Source organism: Idiotropiscis lumnitzeri, chromosome 5 (assembly GCF_059441095.1).
Source record: "Idiotropiscis lumnitzeri isolate Australia: NSW breed Sydney's pygmy pipehorse chromosome 5, RoL_Ilum_1.0, whole genome shotgun sequence".
Classification (NCBI taxonomy): domain Eukaryota; kingdom Metazoa; phylum Chordata; class Actinopteri; order Syngnathiformes; family Syngnathidae; genus Idiotropiscis; species Idiotropiscis lumnitzeri.
The window spans coordinates 7,638,906-7,664,800 of record NC_142395.1 but is presented as its reverse complement, the minus strand read 5'-3'; the positions used below and the strand labels follow the sequence as shown (position 1 = coordinate 7,664,800).

The window sequence follows — 25,895 nt, the reverse complement described above, 5'->3', positions numbered from 1 at the left end:
AGTTAGAGTAAATACCTGTAAATGAATAGTACAATAACTTGTTGGAAAATATTTTTCCGGTTAATAATGTTTTTTTTACATTACCTGTCTATTTTGCTAAAACGATGTGATCCTTTATTATACTAACGAGCAACTACCCCTTGAACACAGTAAATATCGTAGTGTACATTTTACTCTAAAAAGACTACTGTAAATGTGGTCCCAGTAAACAGAATAAAATTTGAGAGTAAAATATTGAGCATAAAATTCTCAGAGTTAAGTTAACGTTGGATTTTAAAATGTTGCTTTGGACAGCAGTGGCTTCTTCTACAAGGTAATGCCTTTGTAACAGGATGGGGCTTGACATTTTCGAAAAAGAAAAAGAAATTCTAAAAAGATGTTTCTTGGATGGCAGCATTTGTATGTCCCCTTCAACAATCATGGCGCCTTCACAGAAGTGTAATTTACTCATGTCATGAGCACTAACAACACACCCTCATGGATGGTGGCTTTTGAATTTTGCAATATGTCCAATTGGTCCTTTTCCTCGTTGGCCCAGTGCACACAACGTCCATGATTTCCAAAAACAATTTGAAATCTGGACCCATCAGAGCGCAGCTGCTTTTTCACTCTGCGTCAGCCCCCTCAGATGTTCTTGGGTCCATGGAAGCCGGCAGCATTTCTGGATGGCCCGTTAGATATTTTAATCCGGCCCGCCGAACCTGCAAAAAATTAAATGAATAAACCTTGTTAATGTTTTATTTTCTAAATCCTGTTTTTTTTCTTCAAAGATATATTTTGTTGTAATGCTTTTGTTCATTTTCATTTAAAATTAAATGTATTTTTTTTCTCAGATGAGGTGAGGTTACCAAAACACTCCATCCATTTGCTCCTTTTAGAACCCATTGTGGCAAGTCAATCAAATAGTTTGCCCACCCGTGCTCTAGACGGATTGCATAAGTCCTTATTTCATTGTAACTGTGTCCAATCGCCTTGCCTAGTCAGCAATGAGTTATATCACATCATATTTATTGCAGTTTCACCCACTCCTCTTTGCAATGCCACTCTAGCTGAGTCACTTTCCTTGCTAATCTGTGGACACAAACTTCAGATCCTGCCAGTTTTTTTTTTTTATTTGGTTGAGTTCTGGTCATTGACTTGGCAAGTCTAGAACTTTCACTTTATTCTTCCTGAGACATTCTTGTGCCACTCAGGCTTTGTGTTTTGAATCCTGATCCTGTGGAAAGGTGAACCTCCTTCCAAGGTTTAGGATTTTTGCATACATGATGTTCTTCTCCGCAGTGAGAATGTACCTTGTACACGGACAAGGTCACCAGGACCGGAGGAAGAGAAACAGACCCATATGTTCTCACCTCCATGTTTCCCGATAGGGATGGTCTGAGCTGGATCATCAGCTATGCGTCAATCATACATGCAGGTGTTTCATTTCATCTGACCAGATTGAGTCCTTCCCACATCCCTGAAGTGCCTTTCAGATGTGTGGTAGCAGATCACAAACGTGCCTTGAGACGTCTCTTCAGGTGTAGATGCTTTCTTCAGAATTAAAATTACAAATGTAGCTAAAATGTTCTGATAGCACGCGAATGCTCGAAACCATCACTTCAAAGTACCTTCAAATATTTGAGAAAATGAAAACTAAAAACTGAGATCAAAGGTCTTCAACTGTGCAAATTAAAATATTAAAATGTAACTTGACATTCTGCCAAAATCTAAATATCTAACCCATCAATTAATCATGCAGAGGCGAGCTGCCGAAGAGAGCAAACATGCAAGAACGTTCGCACACATCTCAACAAAACATATTCTAATTGTGATCCACATTAATGTTGAATGGTTTGTACTAAAAGGTTAAATTACAGTAAAAAAAAAAAAAGCTTCATCAAAACAACTTTAATAGCACTTGAGGGCAAAATAACTATAAAAACAGGAATCAAGAGTGCATGCCAATGAGTGTCCTAAAATCTTAAGGAACGGGCATCAACATTGAATTTGTTGAACACAATCAGAGCAGTAAACATGCATTTTCACATCCAAATAAGCCATCTATCAAACTTTAGTTCTTGTGAAAGGCAAATGCTGAGAGCTTCGAAGATGTCTCCATCGCTTTCTTCTTCTTGGCATTGTTTTCGTTTGCTTCTGCCTGACCAATTTCATTTTCGACATCTCTGCCTGTCTCCATTCGTTTTCTCTTCTTCAGGTCCATCACGTCGCCAGGCTGGCCTTTGGCTCGCTCAGTCCATGCCTGGATGAAAGAGGGCACGCACGTGTTAATTATTAGAGCACACAAAAGGGGGAAGTGTTCATCTGTTAGGACGCAGACTCAATGACAATGAGCGAAACGCACGCAGCATCACTTAGGCATGCAGTTGGAAATTGCATCCTGTCGTGTATAATCACAATTGACAGGTTGCCTCTCTTTAGGCCCGCTGGCTCTTGTCGTCTTCTTGCTCACACCGCTCCTCCCGTCTCTTTGAGCAGACACAAAAGCAAGCACTTTCCTGAAAGTAATACAGCCCAGGATGAATCATCAGGACTGATGACAGGACCAACACACCATACACACTTCACTTGCAGATGGAGCTGTTTATTCAAAGCAGCACACAATACGTAAAGCGGCCATCAGGCATCACTTTTGAATTTTAAAGGGATTCACCATTCAAAAAGAGATTTATATCTGTGAGCGAGCATTTAGGTTCCTTCATTTCACATGAAGGTTTCCAATACTTGAAAAGTGGCCACTCAGGTGTTTGTGAGGCGCAACAACTGTGTCAAGTAAAAACAATTCCCCCCCCGATAAAAATTTAAAGTAAACACCACTTTGTTGGATACAATCAACTTAAACAACTTACAAATCTGTCAATGAATCAAAGAGATCATAATTGAGAAAAGAGTTAAATGCATGTGGGCTTGGAGGCATAGTTCCGCTTTGTCAAACTCAGATGATAACGAAGTAATACAACATCATCGGCTCGGGGAATGAAAAAAACGTGGTGGGCAGAATAGTCAATCTTAAATACCAACCGTTGGCCATACCTATGTACATTGAGCAGTCTCTGAAAAATCACTTGATAATGTGCTATTGCTTGATTATTTTTCCTTTTTGCAAAAATATTAAATCATCTTGGCGCTTATCCAGGTATCGTAGGGTCTTTTTTTTTTTTTTTTTTTTTTTTTTAAACCATGCCGGAACCTGGGAACTTTTCATCAACAGATTAATGGGAAAGATTATGCATCAAATAGGCACGATTCACTAAGGCTGACTGTAACTCATGGCGTGTGGAATTTTCCTGGGAAATACATGGGAGGGGAAAAAAAAAGAACATTCCAATTTTAAATTACCATGTCCACTTACTCTTAAGTGTAAGTAAAGTCCAAACTTGTCTTTGTAATAATGAGTATGTGCACCCACCAGACAAAAAAATGGTACTCTTATAAATAATGGGTTGGTGGAATATAAATTAAGCAGAAAACCAAGGAGGCTGACATTTTATGTGGTACCGCCCCCTGCTGTCAAATGAAATTGACATCAAAGCACCTCGGTTACAAATATCATGGCTCACAAGTTTTCTGGATTTGGTCATGTGACTAAAGGATTTTTACACCGTATGGTGTAGCTGAAGCGCTACAGAAGTACACTCCATTAACCATATTTTAGGCTTGCTCCACCCAGAGAGTGCACATGTAAAAAGTGCATAAAATGGCAAATTTAAGAGGATTAAATAATCTGTGGAGCCGAGAAAAGCGTGTAGCCGTGCGGCTTTTTCGATTTAACTGTCAGGGTCATCTTCTCCCATGTGCTTAAGTAATGTCACCTCATCGCAAATAACCTGTTGGAAAGTAGTGTCAAATATATACAGACCAACAGTTGGGATGAAACTGTTCAGTTATCAATTAACCTTTTATTTACTAATTACAAATTTACAAATGTATTTTGTAGTTTTCAGCATGGTGAGCAACAGAGATTGATACAGTGTTGCCAACATAATGAATTATTGCTGTACTGAGCTCATATTCTGACACCCGCAGACGTAAAGGTATGTATTATACATACAGAGAAGAGAGTTGTTAACTAGCCCGCCAAATTTGAACAAATAAAATAAATGCCACATAAATAATCAGGCTTCAAAATGACAAAACATTAAGACTTTTCCTCAGCTTTCAGGCTGGAGGCACGCCCCACATCACTAGGCTCCGTTTTAGCCACGCCTATAAACTCCAGATGTCACCCTTAGCATCTGCGCATCTTGCCAAATGGGTGAGCCGGCCCCAGGTGAAGTGAAAACAAAGGCAGGCATCCCAGGGGGAGCCCTGAGCAGGAAAATTGCTTGTTGATTGGACGATGCCAATTAAAATTTTGTAGATCAGAATTGATCAGTTAGAGAAGGTGTGGGCAAACTACGGCCCAGGGGCCGCATGCAGTCCGTTAAACGTTTTAATTCAGCCCGCCGAACTTGAAAAAAAATTAAATGAATAAACCTTGTTAATGTTTTATTTTCTAAATGCTGTGGTTTTTCAAAGACATATATATTGTTGTAATGCTTTTGTTGACTTTCATTTAAAATTAAATTTATTTTTTTTCCTCCGTTGAGGTGATGTTACCAAAACACTCCAGCTATCTGCTCCTGGTCCGGCCCCTCTGTCAAATTTTGGAACCCATTGTGGCCCGCCAATCAAAAAGTTTGCCCACCCCGGCCTTGAAAATTTTCAGCACAGAAAAAACAAAACAAAAAAACAAAAACAAAGTAATGCCTTTGGTGTATATCAGTCCATTCTCGTGTCTCTTTTACCACTGTCTCTTGCACTGCTGTCATGAAAATCACAATAATTTTGCTCATTAAAATTGTGATGTGAAGTTTCCATACCTATTCACATTTATTAATTGTATTTTTTTTTTACTATTATCATATAATATATTATTACAGACTTTCAGTCGTTTCTGTCATAGCCGGTGACTGAAAGTTTAGGAATATTTTGCTACAGAGAATGAAACAACCCTAAATTAAATGATAGGACAATAAATTACCAGATGAAACCTTTGACACCATATGAGGAGAGGGCAGCATGTTAGTGGCCCAGCAATGAGTGGAAATTCAAACAGGCTTCACAACGCTAAAATGAAAAAAAAAAAAAAAAGAATGGCAGCTGTGTTAACACAAAACAGAGCAGTCGACTACATGGTACACAAAAAAAGAGCTGCAAATCGGCCTAAAAACAGGAAATCAGCTCGGCCAATCGCCTTACTGTCTCTCAGTGTAATCATGAGATCAATGATTTGTGCCTTTGCTGCCATCACGCACGCAACAGGGTTCCCAGGCAACAAGCATGCCCCCCACCCACCCCCATCTCTTCACTTCCACGTCCTCCCCTTGTGTATAAAGCATCATCCAGCTGCCAGCTAAGAAGCTTGATGAATGCAAGGTCATGACCAGGTTACCGCTCTCAACTACCATAATGGCACCTCGAAACACTGGCAAAAAAACTAAACAAAACGATGGTACACTTCTGTCTTCATTTATGGAATAATTGATGTGAAGGGTGTGGGGTGATTAGGCCTTAATACAAAGAAACATGATACGCATTTAAAAAGTATTTACAAATTGTTCACACAGATCGTTACTTGGTGCCAATCAGGGGTGGGCAATATGGCAAAATCATCATATAACAATTTTTTACAAATAAATTCTTCTTATCTAATCTTATCACGGTTTTTTTATATCGTTTTTCAGACTAATTTGCACATTTTTGACAATTTTCAACGTATTTAAAATGTATATAAAAGCGTAAAATTGAAAAAAAAAAAAACATTTTAAATCCAACTATACGAAATAGGTTGTAATTTAAAGTGCCATATTTTTACGACCATCGGGCGCACCGTATCAGAGGAGTTCTGAGTCGCGTGTGCTTTTACTGTATTAAACACATACAAAGGGGACCCTGTATTATTCGGCGCATCTACGTGACATGCCTCAGCACTACAATAGTTATGCATGCTATCTTACGTTTTGAGAAAGGCAGCTTTGAAAGGGCAAAATTGAGTCACATTGTTAGCAGTGCCACAGGTGCTACTCAACCAGCAGTAGGTCAGACACATTGCCGTTAACAATACGTGATGGCACTTTGTCGGGGGATGGATATCACTAGCCACCACACTCCTTACAGTCACAGTCTTAAATCAAAACCAAAACTATCACCCAACATCAACTGAACAGCGTACTAGCAAACAATGAAACAACCAAAACAAGGGACAAAGAAATACAATCAACACAAAACATGTATAAAGTGACCTTACGGTTGCGAAAATATGGTAACTGTACAGTGAACGTAAACAAACGCTACCATAACATCAACATTAAAATATTGCTCATAGCGCAGAGCTAGTAATTTGAACAGCCTTCAAAGCCCCGGTTTTCTTTCCACTGTTTCAGAAGGAATGACATCTTTAGCGAAGTAAAAAGTCACTGCCTCAGTTACTTCTTTCCACCACTTGCATGTTTTTTTTTTTTCATATGGAGTGTCCTTGTTAAATGACTGTGTCACCGTGAGTTGTGTTGGCTTGGCGCTGGCGACTGCCTCTGGCTGCCACGTGTCTGATCTCTGTTTGGTTTGACTGTCACCTCGTGTTTTGGGTGAGCTCTTGGCAAGCAATTACGTAAACAGGTTCGCCGTGTTGCCATCCGACGTCCGAAGGGAGTCTCTGCAAACTACGCAAATAACTATGCTTTACCCTTTGTCATCCAGGGAAAAGCCAAACCAAATCCACATGTGGATGTGGAGGGGATTTTTTTTTTGGGTCCAGCTCTGTTTCGTGGTGACAAACAAACAGGGAGGAGGGAACGTCACGTAGGGTGCACTATGCGTGCTGTGATTGGTTGGTCAAGTACTCATCAGTGGCTCTGAGCTGCCATAGATCTAAACTATATGGAATGTGCTCTATAGACGTTATAACGATCTTTCGGCTTTATGAGCTCAACACGTTAAAACCCTTAACGATCGAACATCGCCCACCACTAGGGCCAATGAAACTTAGGCCTGTATTGATTTTTATTTTAAATAATACCCTCGTTCATTGCCATCATGCATCCATCCAACCCTTTTACTGAACCGCTGACCCATCCTCATGAGGTTTGCGGGCGTTCTGCAATCTGCAGCCTATCAAGCTTCAATCAAAGCAAAAGATAGGAGGGCAAATACAAACAACAAGTGTAACAAGTTTCTTTGGCTCCCTTGAAAGGCGGTACATAATTCCAAAAGGTATTATTACTATTAATGAACTAGCTCAATCTAATGAGATTCATCTAATGAGTTGCAAATTCAGGTCAAAAAGGGTAATAGGGGTAAGGGATGTTCCAGTCATTCTTTTTTTGTTTAGTTTTAAGTATCTGCCAATCACAAGTCCAGATCCAATACCGTAAGGGAAAAAATTAATATATAAATGTACATACAACCATGTGTAAATCTTATTTGATTTATATTTATATTATATTTACAATTCCACCAAATAGGTGTCAATTGCTTTTTGTAATATTCTCAAAATAAACTCACAGTTCTATATTTTCCCTCCTCTTTTTCTTTAAGCACTAAAGTTGATGACACACGTTGAACAACTCAATGTGTATTGGTCCATCTCCGAACTTGTTTTATCATTTCAGTTTTTTGTACTGAAACTCTTAGTGGGTTTTTAGCATAAAATTAGAAAATACAGGCACGGAAGCCGAGACATTTGCGCTGATTGAAGGTTAACTTTAAACTCAACACATCAATGTGCAGGACACTTCCTAAAAATGTATTTTCATGTAATTGCCTTGGGATGCAAATGGCACCAATTTGTTTGAATGGCCCATATAAACATCACCATAGAATGCGTGATTCCTCAGTTTGATGCATTTGATTCATGTAATGGTAAACAATACATTTCCATTGTTATTTATAGGCTTGTCCAGGCTAAAATGAAAGGCGCATGCAGCTACGTAGTTGTTGGGTACGTGCTGGACTTAAAAAAAAAAAAAAAAAAAAAACCCTGCTTGTCACCAAATCATTCCCACTTGTGTTAAACTTCTTTTTGAACTTATGTCATTTGGATGTGTTACATTTGCTAACCTGCCTGAGAGTGAAGCTTTCTCAACTCTCTAATGATGCCGTTTAGCGAGGTGGTTTCTTTATATCAGGCATGGCAGACTTATTTAGGAGCATCTTTCGGCTTGCCTCTCCCTCTACACAAGCTATGAAGACAAACCCAATGCTCGGTCTCTGCCGGTATGAGAGCTGTGCACGGCGGAGGAAACGTGTCTGTGGGTGTGTGCACGTCACACTAATTGCGTTCTAACAAAAAAATTGAATTGTGCGATATAAAACTAAGCTACTACTGTTGTATTTAGCAACATATTTGCACATTTGGATTATTTTGTAGCTTTGTGTACTTTAAATGTTCAGAAAACAATAAAACCGATCTTTTTCCCTCGATATCGTGAAAACTGAAAACACATGATCGGCATCCCTAAATAGGAGAACTACATTGCATCAATATTTGGAACTCGTATTTTGCTCCTGGACTTGCAAGATGACGCTAGGCAGTGCTAAACCATCACAACACGCAACCACCATTATGAACACGTGTTCTTCAAGTGCAACTTGGGTTTTGCAGAGCAAGTGCATGTGATCTAGTGAGTACTTGTTAGGTATAGTCATTCCAATACTTTGACAAATGTTTCATTTTGCCTAAGAATGGGATGAGTGTTCCAATGTCTGGAAGTTGATTTGTGTGATGTCATCATACTTTAGTCACATACAGTAGTTCTTTACTGGAAAAACTGTGACGGTTCGGGTCGGGGAGGAGGGCTTGGCAGTCTCTGATTATTTGCAGGTTCGCGATCCTTCCAGCCAGGCCCTCCTCCGGAGAAAGTGGGCGTCGGCTCCGGCGCACCTGCAGCTCGTTGCCGGCAATCAACGAGCAGCATAAAGATCAGCCACGCCAGGAGCTCGACGCCGGATTATCTCGTCTACTCACGTGGTACTGGCCATGTCTCGACACGCTGCTCGTTCGCCTGACTCTTTGTTCCCTCATGCCAGTCTGACCTCTGTGCTCTTTGTTCCCCCTTCCAGCCGACCCGAGCCCGTCCGGTCCCGAGCTTCCCGCGCCCGTTCCCAAGTTCCTGCCCGACGATCGTCTCGCCCGCGCTTCCCTCCATTCGCCGCTCACCTGCTCCTTCCGGGCCGCGCCCGCCGCTCCTCCGCCAGCCGGCGAGCGTCTCCCGGTGCACGCCGCTCCAACGCCTGCCCGACCACCCACGCTCCCGCAGCCGCGCTCCCTGCCCGGCTCGCCGCGCCTCCTCATCCCCTAATAAATCCGGTCTCTACCACCTCTGTCGCTCTTGGGTCCTCCTTCCCTCACACACGGTTCGCGCAACCGCGACAAAAACATTGAGAAAAAAAAAAACTTAACTGTATTTAGCCTTAACAAACCACCAAAAAGCAGTTTTTGAAGTTGCGCCCTAAAAAGATCGACTGTATGCAAATGGAAGGGATGCTGAAGACTGGGGTTGATTCAGTAACAGTGGATGGGAGCAGAGACCCCTGATTATGCCATTCTTAAGAGCCATCAGAGATTCCATGCGAATCAAATGGTTAAAACATTGAGTCGAATCGATGGAATGTTTAGGAAAGCGTTTCATACCAGTCGCTCTTCTGCTGAAAGATTCCTGAAGAGTGCCATTGCCTCCTTGATAATGTCCGTCTCCTCCATGTCAGGGTTGTCTGCTATGATGCTCTTCCTCGTCTCTTCCAACCACAATTGGAAGCCCGTTTTTGCTCTGATGGACAGCAAAAGTCACAAGTGAGAACAACATATTCTCCCATTCGTGCTTATTTGTTGCTGCAACACGAAGCACTTTGAATAATTTCTGGAAACGCACTAGAAGACACCTATTATTAGCATCACAATGTTCAACTGCCATAATCCTCTCCTGCATTTACTGTGAGATGTGACTGTTTTAAAAAAAAATACTGCATTTACTCAGGGAAAACATGCATAGGTTTGGATATTCATATTTTGTACCGCTTAGTTTCAGCATCGTCGGCTGGTGAGGGAGCAGTTGGGAGATCGGCTTTCTTTGTGTTGCTTCCATCATCTCTGGTCTCCGTGCTTTCTTGAGTTTTCTTAATTAGTGCCTTTGCACCGGTCATCTGCAGGAGCGTGGACTGAGCCTAGAAGGAAAAATCATGAATAAGAGACCATTGTAAAAGTGTTCCATTATTTCGATTGTTCTGTGTGCTAAGGATCATAACCTCAGGTGGAGCTGGACAAAGCAGGACCACCACCAGTATAATTAAATTCAGTATGAGAACTTGAAGAAAATGTTTGTGCCATACAGCATGGATATTTTTCAGAGTCAAGCATAGATACGTATTGTATATGTTATTGTGAGTTTTTCTTTTATAACCAATGCCAACTGTTTTGCATCATTTACATCTACGAGGAGCCGAGAAATTCAACATAATAGAACCTTTGTCTTTGGTCGAGGGGGGAGTGGTTTGAGGACCGTGCCTTTGTTGGACTTCCCTGCAGATGCACTTAGTGGAGCAGACTTCCTGCTGGACGTCATGTTGTCCAGGATGTTTGTCGCCCGAGGATGGCAAGACACGGGAGAGGACTTCCCTGAAGCAAGAACCTGCAATCATCCCGTCCAAAATTGTTGTTGCAGTCCTTAGGTTGACTAACATATAGAATTTGTTAAATTTGTTTAAATAATGTACAGAACGCACCTTGAAAGGGTTTGAGCGTCCAACTTTGCTAGCTGCAAAAACAAATTTCAGTCATTCCATACACAATTTCTGTCATTTCTAAATACTATTATCTCGGTAGTATTTTATTACAGTTTCAGACACGTTATTTTATCAAATTATTGCAGAGTTCTGATTAGAACTTGCGATCTACCTCTAGAGATTGCATTTTGTATGTTTGTGTGCTACTTTTGGTACTTAAAGAAAGCCTGCCTTGTAACAATTCTTCCATCCATACACTCTTAGGGTCTGACTCACTAAGATCCCAAATGGTGAGCGCTAAACCGAGTGTGCGCACATTTGGGAACAGGTGTTAAAAGGTGGTGAAGAACCATGATGTTTAAAAGAGGGATTTGCCCTTTAGTTAGCTGTGATTGTTTGCACCATGGGAAATTTGTGAGACAGTCGCAAGCGCAAAATGAGGTTTGATGAGATGGAATTGAACTAATGCACTGGTGAAGCGATTCAACAAGGACCTAACATGTGATATCTGTCCAGACTGCGTTATTTTGCGTTTATAATTTGGGATTAAACACGTGAAAAATAGCGCTGGGAGAGGTCATCAACCAACCGTAACAGGACACTAAAATCAAATGAACCAGATGTGAGAAAATGCACAATTGAGTTCTGTCACATGATACCATATGGTTATTTTTTTGGACTGTTCAAACTAGGGCTGTCGCAAATTAATCTATTCAGAATTGATTATTGTATCGTTTTTTTCAATCACTTTATTTTTGGTGACTTCTAAAACATTTTCCCGCAAGAATTCACGTCTCGTCACGCTCCCACTGGATCTCTGCCAGCAATGTGATGTTAAGATGATATCCAGTCTACAAAGACCATGCAGTACACTCCAACTAGCGATGCTGCGTTAACTAGCGATCATAGATTAAAAACACATTAATTTGCAGCTGACCAATGCGGTGGAGTGCCGTCTGACGCGAATAAAATTCCAGTCACGACACCAACAACCTAAGAGGTATATTAGACCCTCATTCCAAGCCACTGCGTGTGCTGAAATAAGTGGGGTGCATCACGAAGGGCATCCCGAGTCAAAGCTATGCCAAACACATACCAATAATTACTCCTGCTGCAACAAGAGTGCCCCAGCAAAAAAAAAAAGAAAAACATTGACGGCAGTGTCAATTTCCACCAAAAGATGGTGCTAATAGACTATGAAAAAGGTCATGATTGAGCGTGCAATGGACTAATGAGGCCATTAAATGTCTCTTGTAGTATTATTGATATTTTATGTATGCCGTAAAGTTGTTTTTTACAGCTGCAGCTGTTGTTGAATATGCTTTGTAAATCAGGGGTGTCGCGATACATTTTTCAGTTTTTATCCGATACCGCTACGAGTAATTCCGATATTATCCGATATGATGTCAGCAGGAATGATACATGCTGTAATTTATATTTTTGGTTTGAATTGTTTGAAAATACTTGATCAAGTTGTACGATTAAAATAAATAAAAATATTATGCAACGGTAGATTTGAGAGATTTGAGAAAAGACCCATTTATTCCAAATATTTGGGTTATATAAATTCAACCACAAACATGAGAATGTTCTACACTTGAATAAAATAGATGCAAAAAAAAATGAATGAATCAAAGCGGCGCTCAAGACTGCTTTTGTACTGGTTGCAATCATGTGGACCCAACTTTTTTACTTGGTTGTACCAGCTCTAAAGTTGCTAAATATACTTGCAGAAAATCACTTTTTTAACAATTTATGTTAATTTTCCCATTTTTTAAATACTGTGAGGATAATTACAGCTGGACTGCGCACGCGAGTGTTTTAACTGTATATTTAATTTTAATGCTTCCAAAACAAATTACTCACAGAAATATTTACTTAACAGTGACTTTTACACATGACTGCACACGCACATATTCTTAAATTAATGCATTACCCTATTTTAGTGCAGGCGGTTATTTTCAAGTGAAGATATTCTCAAGGAAATAAATGTCACTCTTGTGACAGGAACGACACCATCCTTGCGATCTATCCATCCATTTTCTGAAGCACTTGGTTGTAAGCGTGAAAAAGGTTTTGTCGTTTGTTGTCCTCTGAGCAATAGATCGTAAACTGTCGATGAAAAGTTCACTTTGTGGTGCGGTTATTCGCCTCAAGTACAGTTGCATTGAAATGTGGAGAATCTGAGCAGATAGCCAAATTTAAGTGATTAATAAAACATAACAGTCCGGAACATTGCAATTTCCCGCAAGTTCTTGTAGCAAATCCCTCGCAGAGGCTTGACAGATGCGGCTTGCGTAGCTTGTTTAGCACCGTCGTGAAGAATTGAAGAGTCTCCCAGAGGCAGCTTGATTCAAGACCATGAGCGGATTCTCAAAGGCACTGATTGCCCACGTCTGTTAATATCGGAGATTTTGGATGTAGTCCGATAAAATACGGTAATGTTTTTTCGGCTGATATCGGACCGCAATCCGATACAAATATCGGATCGGGACACCCCCGATATAAATTAAGTTGCATTGTAATGTATTTTTGAGCACTTGAAGAGAACTGCAATTGGTTGCCTAGGGGGGGCAAGAACCATGTGCCGCCCTTTCACAATTTAATTGTTCATTTTGACATTTCGATTTGATAATTTCATATGTATACAAACAGGTAGTCGATTGAGGGAATACCTTACTCACAGAGTGGGGCTGCTTGCTGTAAAGGTGATCCTTGTACTTTGGCAAATGGGTTTAGACCTGCAGGATCAGACACAAGCCATGAGTATGAAAATAACCGGCAGCCCACAAGAGAACGTCTAAACTGAGTTCATGCAGACTGACGCTTTGGGTCATCTGCTCCATCTTCAGACTCCATTTCCTGTTGGTCCTCTTGTTCCTCAAGCTCCTGGCCCCGTTCATCCTCTAGTGTCTGTCTGCGGTGATGCTTTTCTTTGACCTCATTCTGGTCATAACTGTTCATACTGTGTATGATTTTGAATTAAGTCAGGAAAGTTTAAATGTAGGGCAGTGACTATGGCACTGTACAGTAGTCTTTCACTGGACAGGTCACATTACTTGATATCTTGCCCTTACCTGGATGAAGTCCGTCTGATGTCAGAGTATTGCGTCACCTCCTCCTCCTGTTCTTCCTCCTGAATCTGGCTGGCTTTTTCCAGAGCAATCTCACTGAGCCGTTGTGCAAGTGCCATGCGTCTGGACCGAGAAGCGTATCGAATGGCCAGCGTCACCACGTTTTGAGTCATTAGTTCCGCCAACTCAACGCAGCGAAATTCTCTTTCCAGCTTACATGACAACTAGAGGAATCAAAATCAAAGGAATCAGTCAGGGCGACAGACAATCATAGCGCTAATATGAGGCTCAATGAAAGTTTTTTTATACTGACTGCAAACATCTTCATTAGGAGCTCCTGTTGCTCTTTCTGTGACTGACTCTGTCCAACCTCATCTACTTCGTAGCCGCTAGAGGACAGGAAGCTGTAGTGGTTGTGGAAGAGCACTGAACGCCAGAACTGTTCCTGGGGGAGTACCAATTAAATATGACGAATGGGCATATCAAATCCAAATGTCATCATATATTTGCACTTATTCTGAATCAAAAATGCTGACCAGACAAGAAAATTGAGATCTTTGTCTATTTCGAATATGTATAGTCAACAACAAACAGAGACACATAGTGTGAAATAAAATATTGAATCTAGGGCATCTGGAATTGTTGGGGAAAAAAATCACATGTATGGCAAAAGAAAGGTTTCAAATAAAACCCTTCTGCAAGAGTCGGGTTGTCAGTTCATCTCGTTTCAAATTTACAGAAGTTGCGATTTCTGTAAAACAGATGCAGACTAAGAGACAAAATATGAGCAAGACATTATGTTGGTGTTCTTACCTCCATCTGTCCTTTCTCAGTGGTGGTCTGACATAGAGGCAACTTGAAAGGCAGAATGGCCACAGCAGGTCTGGGCAGGGTGGGGGGATATCTCGAGCCTTTACATGGTATGCACCTTGAAAACACATCAGATTTCGATTTCTTGCATTGTACTTTCGTCGTATACTTGCAATGTTCCCTCTAATTTTCCATGCGACTGAGCATTCATCCAATCTCCCTGAGCATCCTTTGGGCCACAGTGCGCAACATCAGACATGCACGTGGCGGCCAAACCATTTACCACACCTGTTATATAATGTTACAAAAACATTCAAACCATCTACATGTGAAAATAGAACAAATCATTGAAAAGATTAGTGATAAAATCAGCCCTACTTAAAAAAATAAAATAACCATTTTCAACAATTTATTAAGTCTGAAAAGAATCCGGTTCGATATGGTCGCATATATGCCATCAAATAAAACACAAAATAATTCTATGTCACCTGACCTCCGAAACACACAGAACAGCCTCATTTAAGGGGGGCGTAAACTACTCCCATATTTGGACTTCCTGAATAGAGCCGTTTGTGTGTCATTTGCAGTGGCACGTCAGTGGTGAGATGATTTAGCCAGTGATGAACTCACCTGAGTTGCTGAGGGTTCTCATAAACGCCAACGACCCAGTAGTGGTCTGATTTGCTTTTGCACGTCTCTCTCGTGTTGCAAACTGGTGTCCACGTGAAGCCCAGGGAACGGTTCAGCATTCGTACCACGCCCTCAGAATCCACATAACACGGCGTACCTGAAAATCATAAACAGCTGATGGGCTTTTTCACTGTTTTCAGTATGGACGCTTTGATATGAATGCGAGTACTTTTGTTTAGACTGGTCACAATATTTCAATGTTTAGTAACGACCTTTAAAAATGAAAATAATCAAGAAAATGCAGTAAGTACCCTCAGCGGAAAATCCAAGCCAGCATAGGTAGGATTTATGAGACATTGGGAGAGTTTCACCGTTGATGATTTGCCTCCGCTTGCGACCAAATTGCAGTAGCTGCACGCCCAATGCCTGATCACCATTGAAACCTGTCGCTGATGATTTCAAATGACACAGAATGAAATATGCACTCTTCAATGATTCCCCAACCCGTGCATAATATCGATGAATGCACGAGTATATGGACGATCCATAATGTTATACAGTAGATTTGGCCACAATGATTTAAACAAATACCTTAAATCACAAATAGTTGCAGTGTGGCTAGGCTAGTGTAATGAATACACACCTCTGTGGTATACAATGAGCAACTGCTCCCCATGTCCTGCCATGCAAACGACATCTCCCGGCAGACTGAAGATTTCCCTCTGAACTCCTCCGATGGAGAAAAGCCTGACCATGAGTGCGCTGGTGGCGACTGCCACCCAGCCTTGACCAAGACACAATGCCCTTGCGTCCTCACCCTTAGGCAAGTCAACCATCCACTCCTTGTTGGTGTCCCATGACGAGAAGTGAAGGCAGTGCAATTTACTAAGAAATCAAAGAGATTGCTGTTTAAATTGATATGAACGCATGTGAATATTTATTATTCACTCAACGATACAACCAATAAGGCTTAGGCGATGTTCACACTGCAGTTATCTGATTTTCATTGCACATATGCAACACATATCTGATTTTTTTCACGCTACAATTCCAATTTGTTCAAATCCAACCTGGGCCGTTATTATAGGTGGATATAAATCGGATATGTATATCCTATATTACATCAAAAGCCCAATACGTGCTCTACGTGGACGCTGAAAGGGTGCTTGGGAAGCGACTTACGTCATTTGTGAATCTCCAAAGTGGTTTTGAGTACCAGCTGCTTTCTTTACGTTATACTATAATTGAATCCTACTTGAAGCATAAAGTTGACATTTGTCGTAACAGTAGTCTTTTAAGCCACACGGTTTATTTATTAGGCGTTGCAATGATGTGACATCATCATCAGCAGACGTCTCCATGAAATTAGGTTATCGAAGAGTGCAGTCTCATTTCACCAAAATATTTCTAACAGAATCTTTCTAATTTTTACCATCCTGAGTTGTTGCATTGACTTTCTGGGTCCAAACCAAACCAACAATTACGCTCAGTTTCTTGCAGTGATCACACAATAGTTTGCAAAAAAAAATTAATTAATTGTTTTATTGGAGTTCTTTGCCCTAGGTCAAGTAGTTCACATGCTGTTACATGTGGAAATTAGACAGTGTCAGTGACAATAATGTTTTCCTCCTGAAGATTCACGCCTGATCAATACCATACATCATTGGCCATGATATAATATGGTTGATGATGGTTGGTGGTGGTGGTCTGAGAGACGTATTTTTGCTTTTGTTTGTTCCCAAACATGGTCAATAAAACCAACCAAGCTAATTATTCGTTTGTATTTTGATCCCAGCCTAAAACTGAAATGTACAAATACTTGTCTTTTTTCTTCATTTTCTGTGTTGACTATAAAATATATATTTAAAAAAATATATCATATAATTAAAAAAAAAATGATACAAATGGATTCTGACAGAATTGTGTTAGAAGAGCACAAAAGTTCATCTAACACAGCACACCAGCGAGCATACCTTGCAAGCTCTTCTGTGCTGGGGCAAGCCAGTAACACGGCCTCCTGGGAAACATCAGTCATGGTATGGCCCAGCGAGTTAGTGAGGTGCATGGCGTGGTGTACAGCTGTGTCATGAAACTCCACGTCGATGGCATTGTCCTGCTCATCATTGTAGCCTCGCACTGTCCCTACAGAGTTCCACATCTGAGAGAGAGTGAGCAGAGAGTTAGTGAGAAACGCTTTCGGTAAGCTACAACTGAAACGCGAGTCATGAAAAGTTCAAAATGCATTATCGTTACCTACCATGAAGCGGTGCGTAAGATGGATAGGGGTGGAACCTGGTTGAAAAGCTTTCTGGGGTTGCGTTGGTTGTGGCCCTTCATAGACAGGCCTCAAGGCAGCAGGCCGCTCGGCAGTCATCACATGACTGTCAGCATCATTGTCGTCGCCAAATTTAGATTGACCAACATTTAATGAGCCTGAATCTGTGAAGTAAAATCATTAGAGAAATAATCAACACAAAAAAGTTTCATACAAGCACCGTAGACAACCTCTAGTCCAGGGTGTTCATCTAATATTTTAGATAACTAGAGGTTTTGCGATATCATGGCAATGTATGAATTACAGAGGTTCCTCTGTTTACGATGGAGTTTTGTTCCTATGCTGCCAACATAACACACAAGTCAAAACACACTGTAGTCTAACTGGCACTAAAGTCATAATTACACTAAATATTTTTCTTTGTCTTCTCGAATATGAATCTAAAACAACCAGATGAAAAGAATAAGTACGGTCAATGAACATATCTTCTTGTGTCGCTGGCCAATCTTAAACTGGAATGGGACTGTAGTAGGCCAAGGGCTGTACCATCAAAATGCATTTCAAGAGGTGTTTTCATCAAGAAAATTGTTCAGAATAAAAATGCAGCAAAGACACTGCAACTTCAAACACTGGATATCTGATTTACGTATGTTAATATATTGTTTAAAGTGAAGAGCAAGTTTTAATTCGCTTCTACAAATTAGACTATTAGTAAGCAGGTACCAAACACTCACCAAGTGAATTTTCATCATCCAGTATGGCTCCTCTGTTCTTCACTCGCCCTGTCGCAGGTAAGACGAAATCGTCATCATCCTCCTCATCTTCATTGAGCCCACTGACTGCTTTCTTAGAAGGAGAGTTAGCGTCACTCCATCCCTCATCCATGACCTGGTCATCATCATCATCATCAAATAGATCTTCATAGCCTTTCTCTCCATTTTCTGCAGTCACCTGATGAAAATCCAGAACAAGTTAATATTAGAAAAGAAGAAAAAAACAAAAGAATAACAGCAGGTCACTTTAAAATTGTGTATTACATTTACAGTAAACCCCCAATATTTGTGGGTGACGTGGGCCGAGCCCTGCCGTGAATCGCCAAAAACTGAGTAATTGACACCTCCCCTAAAATGTAAATGTATTGTAAATGCAGTGCATTGCCACCATCTTGTGGCATCTATAAGCAATTATAAATATTTCGGATGTTGCAGAGTTTTCTAGTCCACTCCGGTTCCTATCCACCACAAACAGAGGGAAATCACTGTTTAATTAAATTTTTTATTATTCAAATTCTCATTGTCTTATGCAAGGGAGACTTTGCGGTAAATAATGCATCATTCCATCTCCAAAGTCTCTAGAGCACAGGTGTCAAACATAAGGCCCTGGGGCCAGATCCTGCCCGCAACCTCATTTTATGTGGCCCGCAAAGGGCAAATCATCTACATCAACTTCCTGTTTCTAGCATATTTTCTTCACTTTTAACAAAATTGAGATATGAGATATTGCCATTTATTTGTTACCAATCCTCCCCTTTTAAAATAAATTGAAAAATTGTAGGACAATTACTTACTAACTTCTGATTTCAAAACTGGTTTTCCAATCAATTTGTTGAGTCTCAGTGAAAATGTAAAGTGATCATAAATTTATATGGGTTCACAGTCGTAACGGCCCTCTGAGGGAAACCACAACTACGATGTGGCCCGTCCACAAAAATGAGTTTGACACCCCTGTTCTAGAGCCTCATGAATCAGAGGTGTAAGGGCGGAACCTTGATGTGGGATTTAAACACATGACAAACAGTAACTGTTATTTTTAGTGACACTAGAAATGAGTGTTTCGAGACAACAGTGCGATACCTTGGGAGTGGTGGTATTAGACGCGGATGCTCTGAAACCCTCCAGCAGCCCCAGGCAGCCCTCAGTGTCCGTGTAAGCAATTTGACTGCCGGATGGGTGCCAGGCTAAACCGCACACTGTGAAACCCTTCTCATGCTTCTGCCTGCAGAGCAAACAAGGTAACTTGAACTAAACAACTCTTGACGCTTATAATGTATTATTATTATTTTGAAATGGCTTCAAATAGGAAAAAACTTCTGGATTAAAGGGGAAGTCAATACCAAACATTTCTGAACAACAATGTTTCATGCAGACCAACTAGTCAAAACAAAACTGATTAATATTGCATTTGTGGAATGTGCAAAAATAAAATGCCATGTTTAGACTAGTTAGGGCACTTAAAAGATATTATTGGAAATATTTTTTTGGAGGATTGACTTTCCCCTGAAAAAGAATATCTATTATTAAGACAATGTTTTATTCAATTTCAGTGTTTGCTCAACATGACTAGATCACACATTTATTACATACCTCTCTACACACAGTTTTCTTTCAATGTCCCACACTACTATGAGTCCCCCCACGCAGGCAGCTGCCAGGAAGTTTCCACATGGAGACCATGCTGTGACATTGATGAGCTGAAAGGGAATACAGCCAACATTGTGACAACAGGTAATAAGACAACAAAATCATTTTTTTTTCTTTTTTTAGTTTCATAGCCAAGGACAACTCGAGTCACCTGCGGGCCTGTTCTAAAAATAGCTTAGTATTCTAAAAAAAAAAAAAAGAAAAAAAAAAAAAAGCTTTTCCTGTACTTAGCAGTAAGCTGCATCACATCTTTTTGTGATGCAATTATTTTTAAGTAACACTTGTGTTGCAATAAATTAAAAATTAAAAATAAATAAATAAATAAAAGCACAGGTCAAAGGTGTAGAAAAGCGAGAGGGCGCAACAACATTGAGATGATTGGCCCACAAATAATTTTAGCAAATCTGTTGGTCCGTATCAAACTGGGAGCAATTCGCAGTAATCAGTACCCACAAAGTAGCTCTCGTTTTCAAAAAGGTTGATGACCCTTGTTGTAGCAGGTTAAAAGTCATAGGTGGTAAAAAAAAAAAATGTTTAACAGTTTAGTCTAATACAGGGGTGCTCATTACGTCGCTCGCGATCTACTAGTCGATCACAAAGGTAGTATGGGTAGATCGCAGGACATTAAAAAATAGATGTCAGCCTATCATTATCCGTCATGTGATTGATACAGGGCACCCAGTCAGATGACACCTGATTTTTTTTTTTGTGACACATAGGTCATCACGCATGCGCAAACAACGGTGCGAAGTGCAGCACAACTTACAAGCTAGCGAGTTGGTTACCTCCAACTTTAAACCTCCGTTTTATTCTCTTGAACTGAAGGGGTGTATAAACATGAGTGGGGGTGCTGGACCAAGTAAGAAGACAAAAACGTATCACTTTAATACGGAATGGGAGGAGGAGTTGTTTTTCACGATGACATTTTCAAAGTGTGTTTGCCTCATCTGCCAGTCTACCATCGCAATACCAAAGACGGGAAATGTGGAGCGGCATTTTCGGACTGTTCATGGAAAATATGATACCGACTTGTGGAATGTGGAAAATCTTTCACCAGATCAGGGCCTATTTTAACAAATATTTGTTGATGAAGTTGTTTGCCACCTCCGCTATGAATATAGTTTAAAATATAATGTACAATAAAAATATTGAGGTAAACTAAATTGTTTGTTCCATACACACTACTGTTTAGTTTTCTCTAAATTGCCCTAATACTATTTTTACTATCAATATAAATATGTGTAGTTATAAACAAATAACCACATAAATAAAAACACTGTTAAAACCATCTCCATATCAACTCTATAAAACAAAGAAACAAAATCAGCTGTGTGAAACTCACCTGAATCAGCAGATCATCAGACAGCGTGCTCACATGATTCCAGGACCCTCTCTCGTACAGGTGAACTTTGGTCTCCACAGGAACCGCCAAAAACTAATGACAGACAATGTGCATACGTCAATTAGATAGGCAATAAAAACAAGACAAAATTAAGAGTTTGGTCTCTTAACCTTTGCTGTGCGAGGTTGCCAGGCCAAGCGACACAAGGATTTTGCATTGCTGACATCATTGGTCTTCTGCAGCACAGGCCAGCTGATCACCTGAGCCTGAATTGATGCACAAAATCCAATCAGACAGAACAGACACAGTATGAAACAACATTAGGCAGACAAGTGTTAGGCTTTGACGTACCTGCTCCTCAATATTCCACACAACGACTGAGCCATCACAGCTGGCAGATGCCTGTTGAAAGAAGTTGGTCGAAATTAATGACTCAGAGTTGCTAAATACACACAAACGGGGAAATCTTGCGCAGGCTCAAGCTCACTAAGCGGCTGCATAAAGCATGAGACTTTTTTACTTAAGACATGGTTCTTAAATATTAAAGCAATGAAAAAGGTATCTAAAACCTTCGAATCGTAATCCTATAAACAAGTGTTACACTTCAGTACAAGTTAAGCAGAGGGGATGCCATGGTGGTGAAAATCAAGGCCCTCTACCACCACATTGCAAAATAACGATGACTTATTTACTAAAACAAAATCACGACCTCATTTTGATAAACTACGCCAGCTCTACCTCATAAAACACTTGATTTTAATGGCATAAGGGTGTCAACAGTGAGGACAGCTGTGGTAAGATGAGGTACCGTGCAGTAGAAAAGAATGAAATGAAAGAAAAAAGAAAGAAAAATTGGAGCAACTGGTAGAAATATTTTGATGGTCTACTATTACTTCATTTTTTTCCCTTCAGAATCAAATGAAATACATTCGGTGGCGTAAATGTACGCACCAGAAAATCATCTTTGGGGTCAAAGGTGACACTGAGTACAGGGGCTTCATGGCCACGGAGGGTTTTCTGTTGGCTGCTGTCTGACACATCCACCACTTTAACCAAGAAGTCACTGAGGCAAGAAGAGAAATGGCAAATCAGTACATGCACACTGGAACTGGTCAGCACAAACAAGAGATATGTCAATTGTAAAAAAATAAAATAAAATAAAAAGTGATTTACTTCAGTGTCTAACAGATTCCTATCTCTCATAAGAATCTCAAATGACCACATCTATTAAAATCGATATAATCACAAAAAATACCAGTGTGAAAATGCCAACATCAATGAAGGGCCATGCTCTGCAAAAATCAATTGTGATAGCAGGCAGACATTTCCAATCACAGCTAATCATAAACCAATTTATGTGCTCGTCTGTCTGTTTGCCGGAAATATGATTCAAGCGCATCAATGTGTGAGGGTCATTCTGTACCAGAAGAATAAGCTTCAACAGAAAAACATCAATGTCCGTTGAGCCATACGACGCTCAAAATACAATTCAACTAATGTGGCACGGAAGAATTCCTTCTAGCCACCAAACTTGAAGCCTAAGCATAGCAGATGTGCATGGTTTGACAAAGTGAAAGCGACATTTGCGCATCTTTCAGCTCTGGTTCTTCTAAATAACTCTAGGGGAAAAGATGAGAAGGGAATATGGAAAAGTAGCTGGTTATTCTCACATTTGATTAAATGTGCACTAATGCATTGAATGTAAAATACAATGATATGACTAGCTCTATTAAAAGATTTTTCGTTGCTGCTGAGCAAGCTAAGTGACACTAAAACTAAATTAATCCTACATTCAACAACCTATTCATCGACAAGGCAGCAGTTTGAGATGCGCAGTTTAGGAAAACATTTCAATTCACGTTATTTTTCAAACAAAAAAGACGCTTGATACCACATGTGCAATTCGAATAAATGAGACTTAACACAGAGAATCGGCAATCCAACAATCAGTCAAAGATAATGTTAAATTTCACATTAGATTAACATCCTTCTATTCATTTTCTGGACCACTTATGCCGGTCAGCATCACGACAAAGGCGTATCAGCAGTCAATCAGTAGGCAGGAACTATCAGCCTTGTGCACACTACAGGCAAACACAATTTGTTACTAAAATGTGTAATGCAACTTCAATAGTGAGGAGATTGTGAATGATTATTTTTCCCAACATTGGAATATGAAAAATGGTGACACAACTTCAAATCACGTACTTTGCAAGTACTTGTGTTGTCAATTTACTATTCTGAAGTCAGCCAGCACATGAGACAGATATAGCGATTAGAGCGGGCTGATAAAAATAGCATTGTCTTGACCTACTGTCTTCATGACGTTGGTTGTTGTGGGAATGACGCAGAGGCTGCCCCGATACCCAGATTGAATGACCAGAGCGCCAGAACTCAAGATATGTCTGCAAAATCTGATTTAAATCCCATTTCATGCATCCTCCACAAAAAATGAATGAATCTAGTTCATGTTATTTCGTTCTTTATACATAATGAAATAATTCTGGGTGAATTCTCCATGTGATAATTATTGGAATTGGGACAGGTGGTGTTCACAAAGCTGTAGACAGATCCATTCATTCCGACAGGGAATTTAGTCTATTTCAATTGTGAGGTAAATTGTGTTTCCTGTCAAGAAGCCTAGCAAGCACAATGAGAGAGAGACTGCAAACTACAACCACAAAAGCTTGGAAGCAATAAGTATCATAATTATTTGGAAAAAAAAAAAAGTCTAACAAACACTCATAGTGAGCAGCCAAAGAACGGTAAATACGCCTGAAAAGTATTGTGGAGCTGAACAGATAAAGATTATGTGCACCAATGAGATAAGATTTAAAACTGCTAAATTGAAAAGCTCAAAGTGCTCTGACAATGTGGAAAAAGCAAGTTACCTCATTTAAGGCAATAATGTGTTTTATTACCAGGAGCCAGCAGCAACTTTGGATCCACTGGCGTTGAACGTGACGTGCGTGGCATTGGTAGTGAACCGGGTGAGGATGCCGTCCGGCTCACCATCAGGAAACGTGTGAATCTGCACTGTGTTATTGGAGCTTGCCGTCACGAGCTTGCCATTCTGAACAAAAAACACGTGGCAGGTGATCAAAAGTATTTATTGAAAATGAACCACAATTCATGTATACAACACATTTAAAACAATTTTGAAAATGATTAACCTTGAGTGCCAAGGAATAAGCCTTTTCTCCCACAGTGATGAACCTTGGATCATCGTCATCCAGATTCTCCCATATTCGCACATCTCCATCGTGTCCACAGGTCACTATGAACCTGAGGAGAATCAGAAGTGAAGTTTTTATGCAGCAGAGGATTGAAGTTAGAGTGGTCAGAAGGAAAGATGCACCTTCTAATCATGCAAAAAAAATTCTTATTGAGCTTTTTCATTAATGGTTAGAGTTGACTCCCATCTTGCTTCGTAAAACAGGGCAACAAAATAAACACATCTGTTATGTATATGTTTAATGGTCCGTTGTTAAATTTTCCACTGCTCAGACAAAAACTGAAAGCGTAACAACTCATTGTACTTTTTCTAATAATAATAATAATAATAATACTCCCTTTATTAGTCCCACAATGGGGAAATTCGAGATTCGAACCCAGGCCTTCTGGGGAAACTGGGTCATGAACGCGGCGCCTTAGACCACTCGGCCATCCTGGCAGCATGAAATGTGAAAATGTTGCCAACATAATTTGCAGCATGTTGTTAAAATAGGTTTCACAAGCAGCAAAGCAACGACAAGAAATCAATACTACATAAAAATTGGCATCTTTCGTTCTGGGGAAAAAAAAGTGAAAGGTCAAACAAATGTGTGGAGAAGTTTTCGCTTCAATCGCCCAGAGACAATTAGCAGTATTCATGTCCGACAACAACTTCAAATTGCGTTTCGGTAATGTTTTGTAATATTGTTTGAATCAAATGATAAATTGCATTGGAAAACAGTTGCTGAGTGCCGTAGTTTAAATAACATCAACAAAAACATTGGTAGTGCTGATAACATTACCACGTACTATTAGTTACATATAGTCAAAAAGAATAACACAGTATATAACATTTATTACAAAGTTGACATACTTCCCAGTGTCATCGAAGCAGACTTCGGTGTGTCCCTCTGAATGCCCATATCGCATAGGCTTCCTTTCGCAAGGCATTTTCGACGAACTAACAGAAGAGAAATGAGCGAAACAATCAAAAGGTGGTTGCTGATGTATTTTTTTTTTCTTATTATTATTGGACAGCACGTTACTTCCATTCATTTGGTAAGCGTCACCGCTGCTTTAGAAGTAAGCTAGCTCAGAGCACGACTAACACGAAATCCAACGAAAATACAGCAATCTCAGTAAAAGTAAAACCGTATTTAGGATCCTCGTTCGGTGGTGCAAGTGAGCCTAGAAATGTTTTATGGCGACTTACAAGACTGCTGCAAGACCGTTCAATGTTGATCTTCGTCTGCTGAATCTCCCGCGCTTCGTTGAAAACAGGAAACCGACGTCACCAGTCCCGCCACAACTACGTGATGACGTATATAAGATACGCCTACTTTGTTCGAGCGACGGAGAGGGCGAAAGTATTA

General features: G+C 40.2%; 1 protein-coding gene across 1 annotated transcript; it reads right to left on the bottom strand.

Moving 5' to 3' along the window:
- Nucleotides 1-1,476: 1,476 nt before the first annotated feature.
- wdhd1 (WD repeat and HMG-box DNA binding protein 1) lies at nt 1,477-25,819 on the bottom strand. The gene is made up of 26 exons (XM_088297274.1): nt 25,736-25,819; nt 25,397-25,483; nt 24,483-24,594; nt 24,231-24,382; nt 22,261-22,372; nt 21,661-21,711; nt 21,480-21,575; nt 21,310-21,402; nt 19,911-20,017; nt 19,401-19,542; nt 18,282-18,498; nt 17,530-17,711; nt 17,246-17,430; nt 15,916-16,157; nt 15,584-15,721; nt 15,273-15,429; nt 14,646-14,760; nt 14,146-14,277; nt 13,836-14,056; nt 13,584-13,723; nt 13,443-13,499; nt 10,759-10,790; nt 10,500-10,664; nt 10,052-10,200; nt 9,671-9,806; nt 1,477-2,242 (listed from the first exon to the last, which is right to left on the bottom strand). Exons 2-26 carry the CDS (start codon nt 25,471-25,473, stop codon nt 2,054-2,056), a joined length of 3,399 nt encoding a protein of 1,132 aa, XP_088153400.1. The 5' UTR covers nt 25,474-25,483; nt 25,736-25,819; the 3' UTR covers nt 1,477-2,053.
- Nucleotides 25,820-25,895: the final 76 nt, after the last annotated feature.

Excerpts from the sequence above, each read along its gene's own strand:
- wdhd1 (XM_088297274.1), bottom strand. The coding sequence starts at position 25,473 with ATGCCTTGCGAAAGGAAGCCTATGCGATATGGGCATTCAGAGGGACAC. Across the intron at positions 18,499-19,400 it reads CTAATACCACCACTCCCAAG|GTGACTGCAGAAAATGGAGA; the intron begins GTATCGCACTGT and ends GATTTTCATCAG. Across the intron at positions 15,430-15,583 it reads GCTTGGATTTTCCGCTGAGG|GTACGCCGTGTTATGTGGAT; the intron begins GTACTTACTGCA and ends TATGATTTTCAG.